General features: G+C 39.8%; 1 protein-coding gene and 1 long non-coding RNA gene across 3 annotated transcripts in view; one reads left to right on the top strand and one right to left on the bottom strand.

Annotated features, from left to right (window-relative positions):
- The window catches only part of LOC147222991 (formin-like), a 34951-nt gene that overhangs the window by 10818 nt on the left and 9761 nt on the right, over positions 1-14372 (bottom strand). Inside the window, exons 1-9 of one of the 2 annotated variants that reach the window (XM_086166786.1) lie at positions 11268-13465; positions 10954-11062; positions 8492-8553; positions 6302-6993; positions 4603-4744; positions 4167-4254; positions 1947-2008; positions 1768-1856; positions 242-371 (exon numbers count right to left, since the gene is read on the bottom strand). In XM_086166786.1, coding sequence (XP_086022912.1) covers positions 242-371; positions 1768-1856; positions 1947-2008; positions 4167-4254; positions 4603-4744; positions 6302-6993; positions 8492-8553; positions 10954-11062; positions 11268-12728 — 2835 coding nt within the window. In that variant the 5' untranslated portion in view covers positions 12729-13465. Of the gene's footprint in view, positions 1-241; positions 372-1767; positions 1857-1946; positions 2009-4166; positions 4255-4602; positions 4745-6301; positions 6994-8491; positions 8554-10953; positions 11063-11267; positions 13466-14372 lie in introns of those variants that run through there. The other variant, XM_086166785.1, reaches the window with a different exon arrangement.
- Positions 4162-8237, top strand: LOC147222992 (uncharacterized). The gene is made up of 2 exons (XR_015107670.1): positions 4162-4263; positions 6809-8237. It is a non-coding gene; the product is annotated as an uncharacterized LOC147222992 (long non-coding RNA).

The raw sequence follows: 14372 nt of genomic DNA, 5'->3' as shown, positions 1-14372 counted from the left end.
CCACAGTACTGCGGGGTCATTAAAATATAATATTATAGGGTGGCGCTGTGGTAATCGGTGTCGAATCACAGCACGCAGTTACCCTGGTTTGTTACCCACTGGGGGAAGAACAGACAATGCCTATATACTTTGATTTGCATGAATTTAAAAACACAACACCACAACAATTAATGTTCAACAATAGTGAAAAACGCTATGTTTGCATAAACAGCAGGTTTCGAATATGTCAAGATAAACCTACCTTACAGACAGAGGAGATGGTACTGAGCTTGCGCTGGATGGAGGCCATCCCATCGACAAAGGCCGACCTGAAGATGATGCAGTGCGCCCTGCCGGCAAAGTCTGGGATCTGAGACAGCTCGTACAGGAACCTGGAACAAGATCACACGTATGTCTAATGCAGGGGTGTCAGACATACGGCCCGCGGGCCGGAACCGACCCGCAAAGGCGTTCGACCAGGCCCGCAGGATAATTTTGAAAGTGAAAAAAATGCATAAAAGACAAGGATTTATTTTTTTAATTAAATGCAATTCACAAATTTTCCGCTGGGGGCGCACTATTTTGGTCAGAGTAGACGGCAATCAGCATCACTGAGACGGACCAATCAGCAGACGTTATCAATGCACCACCTGTTGCTTGTTATGACGTTTTTTCTACCCTGTTCTCTACCTCCCCGCTACGCTCTCATTAGCCAAAATGTCGTTATCAAAACAGAGAAAAGTAGTTAAAGAGTGTAGAATTTTCCAAGAAAAACGGACTACGTCGTATTTATTTACGGAGACGCATGGGAAACCTTCGTGTTTGGCATGTTTGCAACAAGTTTCGGTATTTAAAGAATATAATTACGGCGCCACTACGTGACTCATCAGAGTGAAAAATATGACAGCTTTCAAAGACAACTGAGAAAAGATAAGATCGACGGATTGCTGGCGGGTCTGAGGAAACAGCGGTTCACTTTCACCGATAGCCGAGAAATCAGCGAAGCAGCGGTAAAAGCCAGCTAGCTAATTGCTAGCGAAAATGTGCAATTTAAAGTTAGTCACCAGCTTTACTACAAACGAGTATGGTGAAATTCAATTTTCATGCAACTTCATACATTTTCAGTATGTATTGTATGCGTATGCATGTTTCATGTATAAAGTTTACACATTTACAGGACAGGTGAATACTTTCTTCCTTACACATTTAATAGCACTCTTTTTAGTTTGTAGAGTGTAGCCAGGGGTTCAATTCAGATTTTATATGCACATGTGTAAATGGTTTAAAAGTCCCTTTCTTTGTAAGTCTCATTTAATCTTAAAGTGCATGGTGTAAAGTGTAATGGTTTAAAAATCCCTATCTTTATAAGTCTCATTTAATCTTAAAGTGCATTACTATATTTTTCAACACCAATTACTTGTTAAAGTTTTGTGCCTTTGTACGATCAGTGGGATCGCATGATCACATGATTGCAATGAATACTGTGAATGATAAAAGGAAATTGCACTTTTGTCAAAGGAAATATCAGGTGTTTCATGAAATGTTTTGTAAAGGGATTGTTCCTTAAATTCCAAGAGTTTCCTAATGTCCTTGTACTTCTCTACACCAAAACAGAGGAAAGACATTATATTTTGGTTATTTATTGCTGAGTATGCCATTATTTATGTGGCCCGCCATGAGAAATGAGTTTGACACCCCTGGTCTAATGTAAACAGGAATAATACTTCTAAAAGAAATCCAATATAGTTTCAGTGTTCGGTCATCTCTGTCAGCAGGTTGGGTACTGACTGTTCTGGTTTGTCCAGCAGTTTAACGTCCTCTTCCTGTGAAGTTTCGTAATGTCTCTTGATCTTTTCCAGCTCTTCTGGCTGAGCCCTCTGAAACATTGAACAATTTCATAGATTACCAAAACAAAAATCTCACATTGGATTTCGTTGATGAACCATATGAGAGTGTGCGAAGCATACATTTTCATACAGAGCCTCAATCGTCTCCAGGTCTACCACTGAATGATCCACTGTGAGGATGGCTGGCGAGAACAGAAAAAAACACAGATAATTCAATTTTATTGAAAAATTAAAAAGGCACATTATTTTTTGTTGAAACATCAGAAACTGTAAAAATGCATATTATCTTGAATGAAAGAAAGATCTTTCTGTATGTGATCCACGGATATAAGGGTCCCCCACCACTAACAGACATCCAGCAGGAGGCAAACCCAACTTTTCTCCACCCTCCCGTCTGTATCTTTGTTTTTGGCTCTTACGTTCACATTATAATTTGGTACATTAGAGTCTTTATGTGTAGGATGCACTTACCCAGCAGTTAATAATTTACAGCAACCAGTGACTTGTATGACTTGTTTTTGACACTTTGTATTTGACACATTTGCTTGCGATTTAGCTTTTTGTGTCCCCGTGATCTATAGAACCCTCTCTTACACAAACAAAGGTATTCACTCATACGACTGACATCTCGGGATTCATTCAGTGACCATCATTTGTGGTTTTATTCCTTCTAAACTGGAATATAACAAGTCTGTAAAGCAAGTATTACTCAAAAATCCGACCAAAGACTCCAGAGTGTACATTAAGCTGCAGGGGGAGATTTATTATCCTAATTCTAATAATGTTGCACCAGCTAGCCATGAGTTTTGAGATTTACTTCAAGATCTTACTCATTACTTTCTTAAGCCAGCTGGCTGCGCTCCTACGACGGAAACCTGCTGAGCTGCTGACTAGATGGGATGGAGTCCTTGTATTTCTGCCCGAGTTTTATCTTTAAAATCTCTCTCGACAATCCATTTGATTGAAAATCTCTCTCAGATATATCGATTTAACATTTCTCTTTGTTCACCGCTTGTGAAAACGGTTTCCTTAATCTTTAAGTTTATACTCCGTGCTGTGATTTTATCAAGTTTTTATTCAGGGACAATGGTTTTACATTTAGCTTTTTCACCGATACCCAATCTCACTTGTGAACCTCTGTGGCAATGAGGGAAATAAACACAGTTTATTTACAAAAAGAATGACATCAGCATCTAAATGTTGTTCTCTTAATCTTTATCACTCTTGAAACAACAAAGAAACAGAAAAAAGTGAAAGATGCTTATAAATGTGAATCCTGGAGGGGGAAAATTAGCTTTTGCGGTGTTTCGGGTTTGCAGAATTCAAAAGGACAAGAAGGAAAAAAAACGCTGAGGCAAAAAGCAGAGCTACATATCCCAGAGGAATATGAACTTAGGCCGCCAACACATTCCTCTCTCCCAGAAACAGCGCTGCTGTTCGATTAAACCGGGTTTTTGAGATTGGGATTATCCCTGCAGTCAGCCCTCTTTGTAACTATGTTGCTGACACTGCGCTGTTATTTTTTTTTGCCTTTAGTGCTTCTTCAAATTCACCAACAGCCCGGGTTCCCAGTGAAAGTGGGCCTATGCGATGCTGGGGTTAGAGTCAAACCAGGCTGATGTTCAGGGAGCTGCGGTTACTTGAATGTCTACAGATGAAAACTGCTGGCTGGCTCAGATAAGTACCCTAATCCCGTTGTTATACGAGAGACGATCCGTGATTTTAGTGATGCTTCTTTTCGAATGTTATTTCACAAGTTCTTTTCTGAGCTAAAGAAAGAATACATCTATTTTGTGGGGTCAGACTATATGGCCTCAAACGAATGCACAGAGCCATCAGCTCACTGATTAAGATAATGACCTGACTTTTAAAATGTCAGAGCGTTAAACATAAGTTAGAATAGTTTATTTTAGTCAGATGCAGTTTTCTGGTTCTTAGGGTACTTCAATTGAAAAAAACAGAATGACTTGATATGCCTTATCAACCTTTACTCAACATTAATCTCAAAAGACCCTCTTAATTTTTATGCACTTTTCTTCCTTCGGTTGAATACTAGAGATTCACTATTTACAGAAATTTATGTGACGAGTAGACAATACAAGGCAGTTTTCACTTGACATTTCTCATTTTTTTTTAAATTTTTATTCCAGGAAGAATAAATAGATTGAACTTGTTTGAGAAATAAATGCGTCAGATATGTCTATTTATTCAATATTTGCAAGGGATCTTGGAAATTTCCTGTTGCTTTTGCTGTCTCCTAATATCTACAGCAAGTGGGAAATGAATTGTGACCCCAGTGATATCCAAGAAGTAAAAGGTCAAACTTGTTCATAAACTCACCTTGTTGTATATCTTTCATCTCCAGGTGGAGGCTTGATATCAGGATGCCGACGGCCTGAGAGCGCTTACCATCCAGCAGTTTGATGATCTAGTGCACGTACGTACACACACACACACACACACACACACACACACACACACACACACACACACACACACACACACACACACACACACACAACATCAGAGTTGTTCCTTAGTAAGTAAGCACTGTTTTATTAACTCCATCAACCACATGCTACAACAGATAAAGTTTTGCACAAGGCTTTATTTTGTGGAAGTCGATATTTCACTGAAAGAAGTAGAACGCTGCAGCTGCAAAGTCAATGAAAACAATGTCCTCTTGTGATCACATGAGGGATTGCAATTGCTTTTTGCAACACTTTCAAGACAAATACTCCATGAATGATGTCAGAGGAAATTTTGTTTTTTTTACCTTTCTGGCTTTGGATTTCTTCTCAAACATCTCTGCCAGCGGCTTCCTCTTGGCCTGCGTGGTGGTTTTGGCAAAGAGGTCTTCAAACTCCACAGTATTGATTATGTTTGGTTCATCAAGGTCATTCCAGAGCATCTTTTTACTGAGAGGGACAGAGTGGGATGATAAGTAATTAGCCTCTTGTTTTAGTGATACTTTGATAATTTTCTATTTGAAGGACCAAAAACACATCAGCATGCACATATGAGTGAACATAGAATCCTATTCTTATTGCTTATAAAATCAAATAAACTTAAATCTATTTAACACCTACAAGATTTATTGGTGTGTCCAACGTCATTACATCCTGGTAAAGTTTTATTTTAATCAGCTGAGTAAAAAAAAAAAACAACCTAAAGAATTGTAAAAAAAGTTTTAATGTCACATGACTCTTGATTGAATGTCATTTTGGTGAATTAAACATAAGTACAAGAAGAAATTCATAAAAACAGGAATGCCGAGAGTAAGTAAGCACAAAGATCATGGTGGGGATGCGAGCAGTAAATGTATAACAAACAAGTACTTCTCAGAATCTGTCAAAGCCTATAAATTAACAAAGCTAATAGACTAGAGAAAAGTGCTATGGGAGCTCTGTGAACATGTGTGGTCTCTGACAGCAGCAGCAGAAACCCTTTGACGGCTCTGCCAACATTTATCTCTCTGTCCAAATCCCAAAATGTTAGAAACATTTTTTGTTTTTTCTTTTCTTTCCTTTTTTTTACGACAAACCACACACCGACAGTCGGAGACTGTGGTTGAATAAGTGCACGCTTGGCTGCAAAAGCTGAGACTGAGCAAAAACGGTTGTCTGAGCTCGGTTTCTTCAGGAGACGCTCGTCCACCGAGCGTCAACATTTAGCTTTACAGCTTTGGGGGTCGTTAAAAAACAAGGGACGTCTCCTGTAGCTAAGAGCTTCATCTTTTTACATAGTCAGCTAATACTTTCACCTGCGTCAACAATAATTTTACTCAGTTATTTGTTGCATTTGAACACTGATATTCATCTTGTTCTTTTTGTGTTTATGAGGAGCGGCATTCATAGTTCTTTCTGTTCATTTTTTAATAAGAAAAGAAAAAAAAGAATTAAAAACATCCTGCAGAAGATGATCAGTAACTCTTTTCTCTTTTCATATAATACTGAGGTAGTTAAAATACTGCGTTCATCATTTTCTTGTTGGAAACACTCACTTAAGCCTTACATATTAATACAGAATTTTCTTTTGGTGTGGAAGTATTCTTAATTTTACTTAATTTCTCATTTTTAGGGGAATTTGTCCTGACCTGACGTTCATTATATCTGCAGACTCTTAGTGACCTCTTGCTAATATTTACGGCAAATATAAATTTCTAATTGGTTACCTGTAAATTCTAAAGAATAAAAGGGGTTAATTTCAAGTGATTTGTTTCCAGTATCCTCAGTACTTCTTTGTAAATATCAAAATGGGGGGAAACTAATTTGCAAATTAGCAACAACAGACAACAATGAAGAAATAAATCATAGCCGTGCTTGTCATGGATTTTATCTGTTGTCTTCATGGATGGTAACTGTTCATTTTAATTTGCTTGCTTTTGTATGAGAATTTCCACCTTATTAAAACAGGGTTTTAGGAACAAATTACAATGTCAGCACTCATGCTCTGCAGGGAGGAACGGAACGTACTTGTTGTCCTCTATTCGGATTCTGGTCCAGTAAAGAGGCTTCATGGGTCGCGATGGCTCCACTGCAGGTTTCCTGGGAGGTTTATCCATTGTGAAGGCCCCGAGCGAAGGAGGAGGTGGAGGGGGAGCCAGACCTGACATCGATAGAGAGGGCGGGGGTGGCGGTGGGGGGACATTTGATGTCGGGATTGATGGTATACCTGGCAAAGGTGGAGGGGGAGGAGGCAGATTGTCTTGTTTGGCTGGTAATGTGGACTGAGTTGGGGTAATTGATTCTCCTGGTGGTGGAAGCGGGGCTCCAAGGGAAGGCGGAGGAGGCAAATTAAATGATACGTTCAGCGATGAGGTGGTGGACACAGAATCATCTGGCTGACCGGCCAGGCTCAAGCCGATGGAAGCCAAGTCTAACTTTCTCGGGGTCAGCCTCTGCTGCTGAGAGCTGGCGCAAACTCCTTCTTCTCCATCCTCAGTGGTTTTGACAAAGGTCTCTTTGTCTGTTTGAATGCAGACGTTCCGGAAGGATTTGTGCAAACAGTCATCCGCGGTGGACACGGCAACATCTCTGACCTCTCTGCGACTGAGGGTCCCGACCTTAGAGAGTTTGGCCTGCAGCTCTGCTAGGTAGTACTCCAAACTAGCGACTCTGTCCTCATTTTCCACTCTCAGTCTTGAAAATTCTTGGCTGTAGTCATCCTGAAATCATGTATGAGACAATGTTTGAGGGTGGAAATCTTGGAAACAAAGGTTAATACTGCAATGTTTTGAAGTATGTGTATTCTTTGTCTTGCTCCTTGCAATGCTAGGAGGGGTGTGTGTGACCCAGGGGAACATACTTATTTTTGCTGAACTACAATGAAGTGTGAGGCACATTCACAGTAGGTGGCAGTGGCGCTCTCATTGTCAGTGCACTCAGAGTATTAGATATATGGTGTAGGTTTTTTTTTTTTTAGCGCTGAGCATGCACACACACACCAAAGAGCAGCAGATATGAAGAGCAGTGAACAAACCCTCAAGAGACACCATAGAAAAATATTTTACTGGGATGACAGGAAAGGCGGTGAGAGACGGAGATAATAAGACAGACAAAAGTCACCCGAAAGCCAGGACGAGGAAATATTACGAAGCGTACTTCTCTGTGACTGCGGTGGGAGACGAGGAAAGACCGAGAGTTGCAGTATCATGCTTCAAACCCCGCTTCGAAAAGCTGTGCACGGCAGAATATGCTTATTGTAGGTATTAATCCTGACTTCCTCAGTTTGATAAAAAAAAGAAATCAGCACAAATTGTTTTATTCATTTTTGTTTTGTAGGTTAAAGTGTTTAATATATTGTGCTCCTGAGTTAATGTGTTAATGTATCAATTTGAATTTATTATTATTAGTTATTGAGTTTATCTAATTTTATTTTTCAGTATCTGTATGTCAAAAGAATCTTTATAGCTTATTTTTTTTACATTTCAGGGAAATTGATGCACTCGAAATCTTTTCTGTTACAGACTAAAAATCAATGTTTAAAAAAAAGTTATTCTTCGTTGCAAGATATATATATATATGTATTTTTTTTTTCCTTTAAGGATATGCAAATCATATTTGCATATCCTTAAATGCATATTCCTCCTTTCTACTATTGTCTATTACTGTTATGTTTTTTACTTGAAACTCTGGCACAACAATTTCCTTGGGGATTAATAAAGTTGTTCTCATCTCTCATCTCATTATACTGTTTATGGTTGCGGCAGGGAATGGAGGGGGTTGCGAAATGTTTTTTTAGTACTGGTTTAGCATAAGCATTAGATTATGCTTACTGTCTCCCATCAAGCCCACTTAATAGACATCCTGGAGTCTGCAGGAACCTCCTTCATTCAAAAACATCCAATTTTCAGATTTAGAATTTCAAATATATTGTTTGGTCAATATAAAATAAAGCTTGGTCAAATTCGGTTCGTCTTGTGCAACGTGTTGCATGTTTGTATTTTCGATTTACGTTCTGATTCCAGGATAAAGAAGCAAAGCCAGTGGCTTATTTTCCATCTCCACCCTTTCAGCTTGCATCAAACACTGCCAAGCCACAAGCTGCAAACTCAGCACTTTGGTTCTGATTTTTTTGAAGTGATGGAGATCAATATTTGGATGCATTTGTTGTTTAGAGTCAAAATAAAAGCCCGCTAGCTTGAGCACAGCCTTCACACTGACCTGTAACTTTTCCAGCTCCTCTTTGCATTCTCTCTTCAGCTGCAAGAGAGCAGCCTGGTGCTCTGAAAGGAAACCAAGCAGATGAGAAACCAACTGATGAGTGGACGCATCCTGGTATCTCTTTGCTCTCGTGTTTCACTTCAACCCTTTATTTCAGCGGCGACAGTGGCTTTGTTACTGTTTTGCCCTCTTACTATTGTGCTACAACAAATTCATTTCAAAAGGGCGAACCAAATCGATGTTTCAGCCCTGCAGGAGTCAGAGGCGTATTTGTAAGTACAACTTAAGTTTTTAAACAAACGTGTGTGTGTGTGTGTGTGTGTGTGTGTGTGTGTGTGTGTGTGTGTGTGTGTGTGTGTGTGTGTGTGTGTGTGTGTGTGTGTGTGTGTGTGTGTGTGTGTGTGTGTGTGTGTGTGTGTGTGTGTGTGTGTGTGTTCATATGTAAGTACCTAAGGGAAAATAAAATAGTCTATTACCTCGTACCTGATCACAGCAGTAACATGCAACAAATTCATGCGACAACTTTATACCTGAATGAAACACTAGTAATTCTTGACTTATGAAATGGCAAACTTGACAGTTGACCAGTACAATTCTGTTTTATTATGGTTAAATGAACTACGTAGTTGTGTGTTTAACAATCCTTCTGTCTGTGCACAATATTTTACTTTGAATCACCCCTTCTAGAATGCATTCGTGTGATGTGAAGTCTTGAAAGTTAAAAAATTCAGAACGGCTTGGACCTGAAGCCGTAGATAATGGATGGAAAGGGGGTACAATGAGGAAGTATAAATACAGTAAACAAATGCTTTTCTAATATTCTGATCTCATTGAATTGCTTACTTCCTGGTTCGATATATACAGCACCATGAGGTCAACTTCACTTTAGTTTGGTTACAGTGACATACTTTGTCCACTAGGTAGCAACAGACAAACATGACTGCAAATTCGGGCCTCCATCAGCTCTCATTGAAATGCGATGCATGTCCATTCTACACTCTCCTTCCTGGTCTGTTTGCTCTCCAGCCCATAAGGGAAATATCTATCTAATAGCATCTAATGCTCCAAGATTTTCTTTAACTTTAAATGCTGTTCAACGTAGTGTGGTGTTTGAACTGTGGTAACAACTTTATTTCTAGAACAAAAAAAAAACTTGTTGTGGCTGGAGGTAATAATCATCAGGGCAACAATGAGTTCTGTGCGTTTTGAACAAATACAAGCAGAGTGCTGAAGATTTCAGAGGCATTCAGGTTAGTAGCTGTCGACTGTAGAAGCCCGAATTGAAAACACGAGAGAAAATGATTGTCATTGTTTTATGTTGTGTTGTTACAACGTTGTGTTGTGTTTGACTTTGCAAGAGATTTATAATATATTCAAATGAGATGTCACAGAACAAACACACCAGCCGGTTGTACTGCTTTGTTGAGAATGATGTCTTTGGAAATGTTCTAAGCGTGTTGTTTTTAAGCTTCCTGTGAGTTTTTATATTTTCATGGTTGAGCGGAGGGAACAGCAAGGTGATTAAGTAGCTTTGCAGTATAATACAAAGTCCACTGGTAAATCCTTATTATATATTCAGTTTTAAATTAATTGTTTCAAACGCTGTGGTTTGTGGTGCAGTACAGCTGTGAATTTTTCTCTTGAAAAAAAAAATCCAATTTGCATAAATTAAACTCAAAAGATATTGACAATCTCTTATAATAAGCAATTGCAGTATAAAAAAATCAAGCCTGTATAGCATTTAATAAAAAGAAGTGTATAATCAGCTTAATAGTTTACAACTGGTACCCAGAACAAGAACAATAATAATAATTCATCTTCCTCTTCTGCTCCCTTCAAGTAAATTCTTTCCTCCATCTAACCCTATTCTCTGTATCCTCTTCTCTCACACTAACTAAATTCATGACTTCTTTAACTCCATCCCAAAATGATCTTTTGGGTTTTCATATAATAATACCGATAACAACAAAAACAACAACAATAACAACAATAATAATAATAATAATAATGTGAACTGGCTTATGACGCTTATTTCCCTTTGGACATGCACAAAGTCAAGACTTTAAGAATAAAAAAAAAAAAAATCGACTCAGCTAGATGATTATCTATACATGAAATACATTTTGCCAGTGAAATTATATAATACTTTTTCTGAGGGAGAATCAGGCTTCTCTGGAAAATCATTCATGGCGGGTGTCATTTATGATGCCATAGCTTTGGATGAGAGCCGGTTATTGCATTTATTTTTCAGTTTTCAGCAGTAACTCATATTGAATTTAAAAACTGAAATACGTTTTTTTTAGATGGTGTAATGGGCAGTTTTAATGTGAGCTGTTTTCTTAATTCCACTGTATCAGCAGTTTTGACTTTTTTGTGATTCCAATCTCATTAAACACAAAATACTACAGTTCATACTGTAGTATGTAAGTTAGTAATACTAACTTGAGGTGATCTGTCCTTACCTGCCTCTGTATATTTCAGCCCAACCTTCTCCTCTTTGAGTGGCGGCCAGACAGCTTGCAGACGTCCAGGGGTCCGTTCCTCTGTCTCTCCTGGAGTGGACACTTGTGACTGGAGAGAATATAATGCGGATAATAGAGATCATTTTTTTTGCACAAAAAAAGATAGTTGTTTTTATAAGAATTTGTAATTATAATTCCATAATGTCTTGTGTGATTCAGTAATTTTGCTGTCCAGTGAAAGCCGGTGGCAGTGAAATATGTATTTATTTATTGTTAAATCTAGGGCGAAGCTCATTTGTTAACATTGTGCATACTTTGTCATCAGCAGCCTCTTCTTTCAACGGTGATTTGTTGGATGTTCTCTCAAAAAAAGCTTTCAGCACATCATTATCAGTCTTCATCCTCTTCCTCATAGCCTCTGGCTCTGCTGGGTCCTTCCTCAAAGGCTTTGGGGTAAAAAAGGCCTTGAAGGCATCAAAGGCTGCTTCTGCGCTGGATACAGAAGATTTTGGATCATTTAGCTCCTCATCATCCTTCTCTTGACCCTCCCCATTCTCATTCTCTCCGGCGTCTCCCTTGATGTCTTCCTTGCCCCCCAGCAACTTCTCACTGAGCTCCTTCTTGTCCTCTTTATCTTCTCCTCTCTTTTCCCGGCTCAGGAACTGAGTGATCTGGTTCAAGAACCCTCCTTGAGCCTTTGCATCCCCCTGCCTCTCAAACAGGAGGACCCTCCGCGCTTCAGGAGACAAAGGTTTGATTTGGGTTAGGGTGTCATGATCGGGGCCCACCACACCCTTCCTCAGGACCCTCAGGCTGCTGAAGAGGGCCGGGAGCTGGATCGGTTTGTCGGCGTGGGGGCCCGGTGAGAAGGTGGTCCTGGAGAAAGTGGATCCCTTCGGAGGCTCGCTGGCTGGAGACGATTTGCTCATTTTTGGTGACATGTTATTTAGGCTGGGAGGCTGGCATAGTTCACGAGTGGAGTTTGGGAAAACATCCGTTTTCTCCTCTCCGCTGTTTTCCTCCTGTCCTGTTTGCACATGTGCGTGCTCTTCAGATTCGTAACTCGGCTCTTCAGCTTCCCGCTCTTCGATGGAAGGTCCGAATCTGGTCACAGTTATCACTACCTGCTTGGGTTTGTGAGGTTGCTTGATGGCAAAGTCCTCGAAGTCACAATCCACATTATCAAGGTACGTTGTGAAATCCTTTGCACAATCTGCAACCTGAAAATTTTGAAAGTCCTCCGCTGACCACGGAGTGGGGTCTTCAGAGCAATCCTCTCTCTCCGAGATGAACGAAACACCATTTGTTTGAACATCTCGACAGTTATCCCGAGCCAATTCATTTATGACATCTTCATTTACCCACGTCTCAGCACTGTGTTCCTCGTGGGGATTTGGCGTAAAACACTGATACAGAGCATTATGTTCCACAGAGGAGCCGTTCTCTTTGTTTATTGCCATTCTTTCCGCAGAATTTATTGGATGAAGGCTTTGTTCCGTGAGATTTAAATGATTTCTTGCCTCCGTGATGTCGGAGTCATTTTCTATCTCCTGCAGAGGCAAATGTCCCTCTTGGGTAGAGGTCGTCCTCTCTCCTTCGACAGGTAACCCAACGCACGATAAGGAGTCTCTTTCGGGCGCCATGCTACCTTCGAAAGCCACGTTCATATTTTCCTTCAGAATAAAACTCAGCTCAGCATCTCCCTGCATTAGGCCTGCGTTGTCATCCTCCGATAAGGTCCTGAAGTAAGTTAGGACGGCAGTTTGCATCTCCATTTGACTCTTTTAGCGCTACTCTTAAGGGAAATAGTAAAGTTATTCAAATGCAATGGATCAGAAAGTTCTCTCCCCGCAATGTCAACATTGTGCTGACGGTTAAGAGCGTGCCATTTGAGATGTGCTGACTTGCATCTTAGAGTGACACTATTGTTAAGGAAACTCCATAGCATGCATTTGTTAAACTGGATCCACAATCATGCAAGTTTCACTTACTGTCCGTGCAAGAAAAAAGTATTCAGTATCATCATTTCTGAAATTCCAACCTGTTTTTGCTCCAGTTTGTTGAAAAGAAGAAGATACATCCACAACCTGCTCCTTCATGTCTTACCCGACCAATAATTTTCCAAAGCTGAAAATGGAAGCGGCTGCTATACACTCAGAGGAACCAATGACAGAGGAGAAATCCAGGGAGTAATGGAAAAGTAAGGCTTTCCATGGCCCGGCCGGCCGGAATGACTCAGCATAAAATCAACCACAGATCCAAAATTCAGCTTCGGCTTCCAAGCTCTGCCTCGTATTCCCTCTGGTTTCCACGATACCTGCTGCAGCGGTTTACCAGCAGCTTCATTCTGGACGTCATTCTACAGACTGTCACCATGTAATTGGAAACAGATGGCATCTAGAGCCATTTCTCCAGTGGCTGCCACTGTTTGAGAACAAACACCCCGACAGATCCGTGAGCTGCAAGTTAAAGGAAGCCACCCAGAACAGATGAGGGCCACACCCAGAGTTGTAGGAAGGCGAAAAAAGGACCGGGAACGATCACTTGTTAAACATTTGGTCTGCAAATCCCCCGTGACAGGGAGGTCCCTCAGCTCCCTGGGGCGCCACCCGGCTAATCGGGAAGTTTTAGCGGCCTTGACCCCTCCCACAACATACTGTTAATCTGCTCACTGTAAACCTGACGTGATAAGACAGGAAAACTTTTGTTTTGTTGTTGGATAAGAAACAATGTGGACTTTTTTCACGTTAAGAAATGAAAACAGAAACTTTCATTGAGGAGATCAGAACAACCAAATGAGAAGGAAGTTACTGTACTGGACACTTTTTGTTTTTTGTGATTTATGACTTAGATCCTTCACTTACTAATCAAAACACACGTAATGCTTCTTTCTCCAAAAATTGGACATCTTCCAACCCCTTACATCCTCAGACCGGTTAATATATTAATATTAAAATTGTGATGAAATGTAAAAATACAATGCCAAAGGACGCTCCCAGTCAGAAATAAAATTACAGATATATAACTTATATATAACTAGTCATTAACTTGACTGCAAATCTACTGAGAATCACAAAATAGAACTTAAATTACTTCTTGGTAATTTTGGCTATTTTTTAAACTCCTACTAGTATATATAATGGTTGATAAATTTTACATTTTGCTGTTCATTTTCGGTGAGACTTTCATTGAGGAGATCAGAATAACCAAATGAGAAGAAAGTTACTGTACTGGGCACTTTTTGTTTTTGTGATTTATGACTTAGATTCTTCTACTACTTATCAAAACACACGTAATGTTTCTTATCTCCAAAAATTGGACATCTTCCCTTCACATCCTCAGACTGGTTAAAATATGAATATTAAAATTGTGATGAAATGTGAAAAGTCAGTTAGAAATAAAATTACAGATATATACTA

This window comes from Fistularia commersonii, chromosome 20 (assembly GCF_037954325.1).
Source record: "Fistularia commersonii isolate RoL2024-O1a breed Wild chromosome 20, RoL_Fcom_v1.0, whole genome shotgun sequence".
In the NCBI taxonomy this organism is placed as follows: Eukaryota; Metazoa; Chordata; class Actinopteri; order Syngnathiformes; family Fistulariidae; genus Fistularia; species Fistularia commersonii.
The sequence above is the reverse complement of the archived record's forward strand: the minus strand, read 5'-3'. Positions and strand labels throughout refer to the sequence as shown.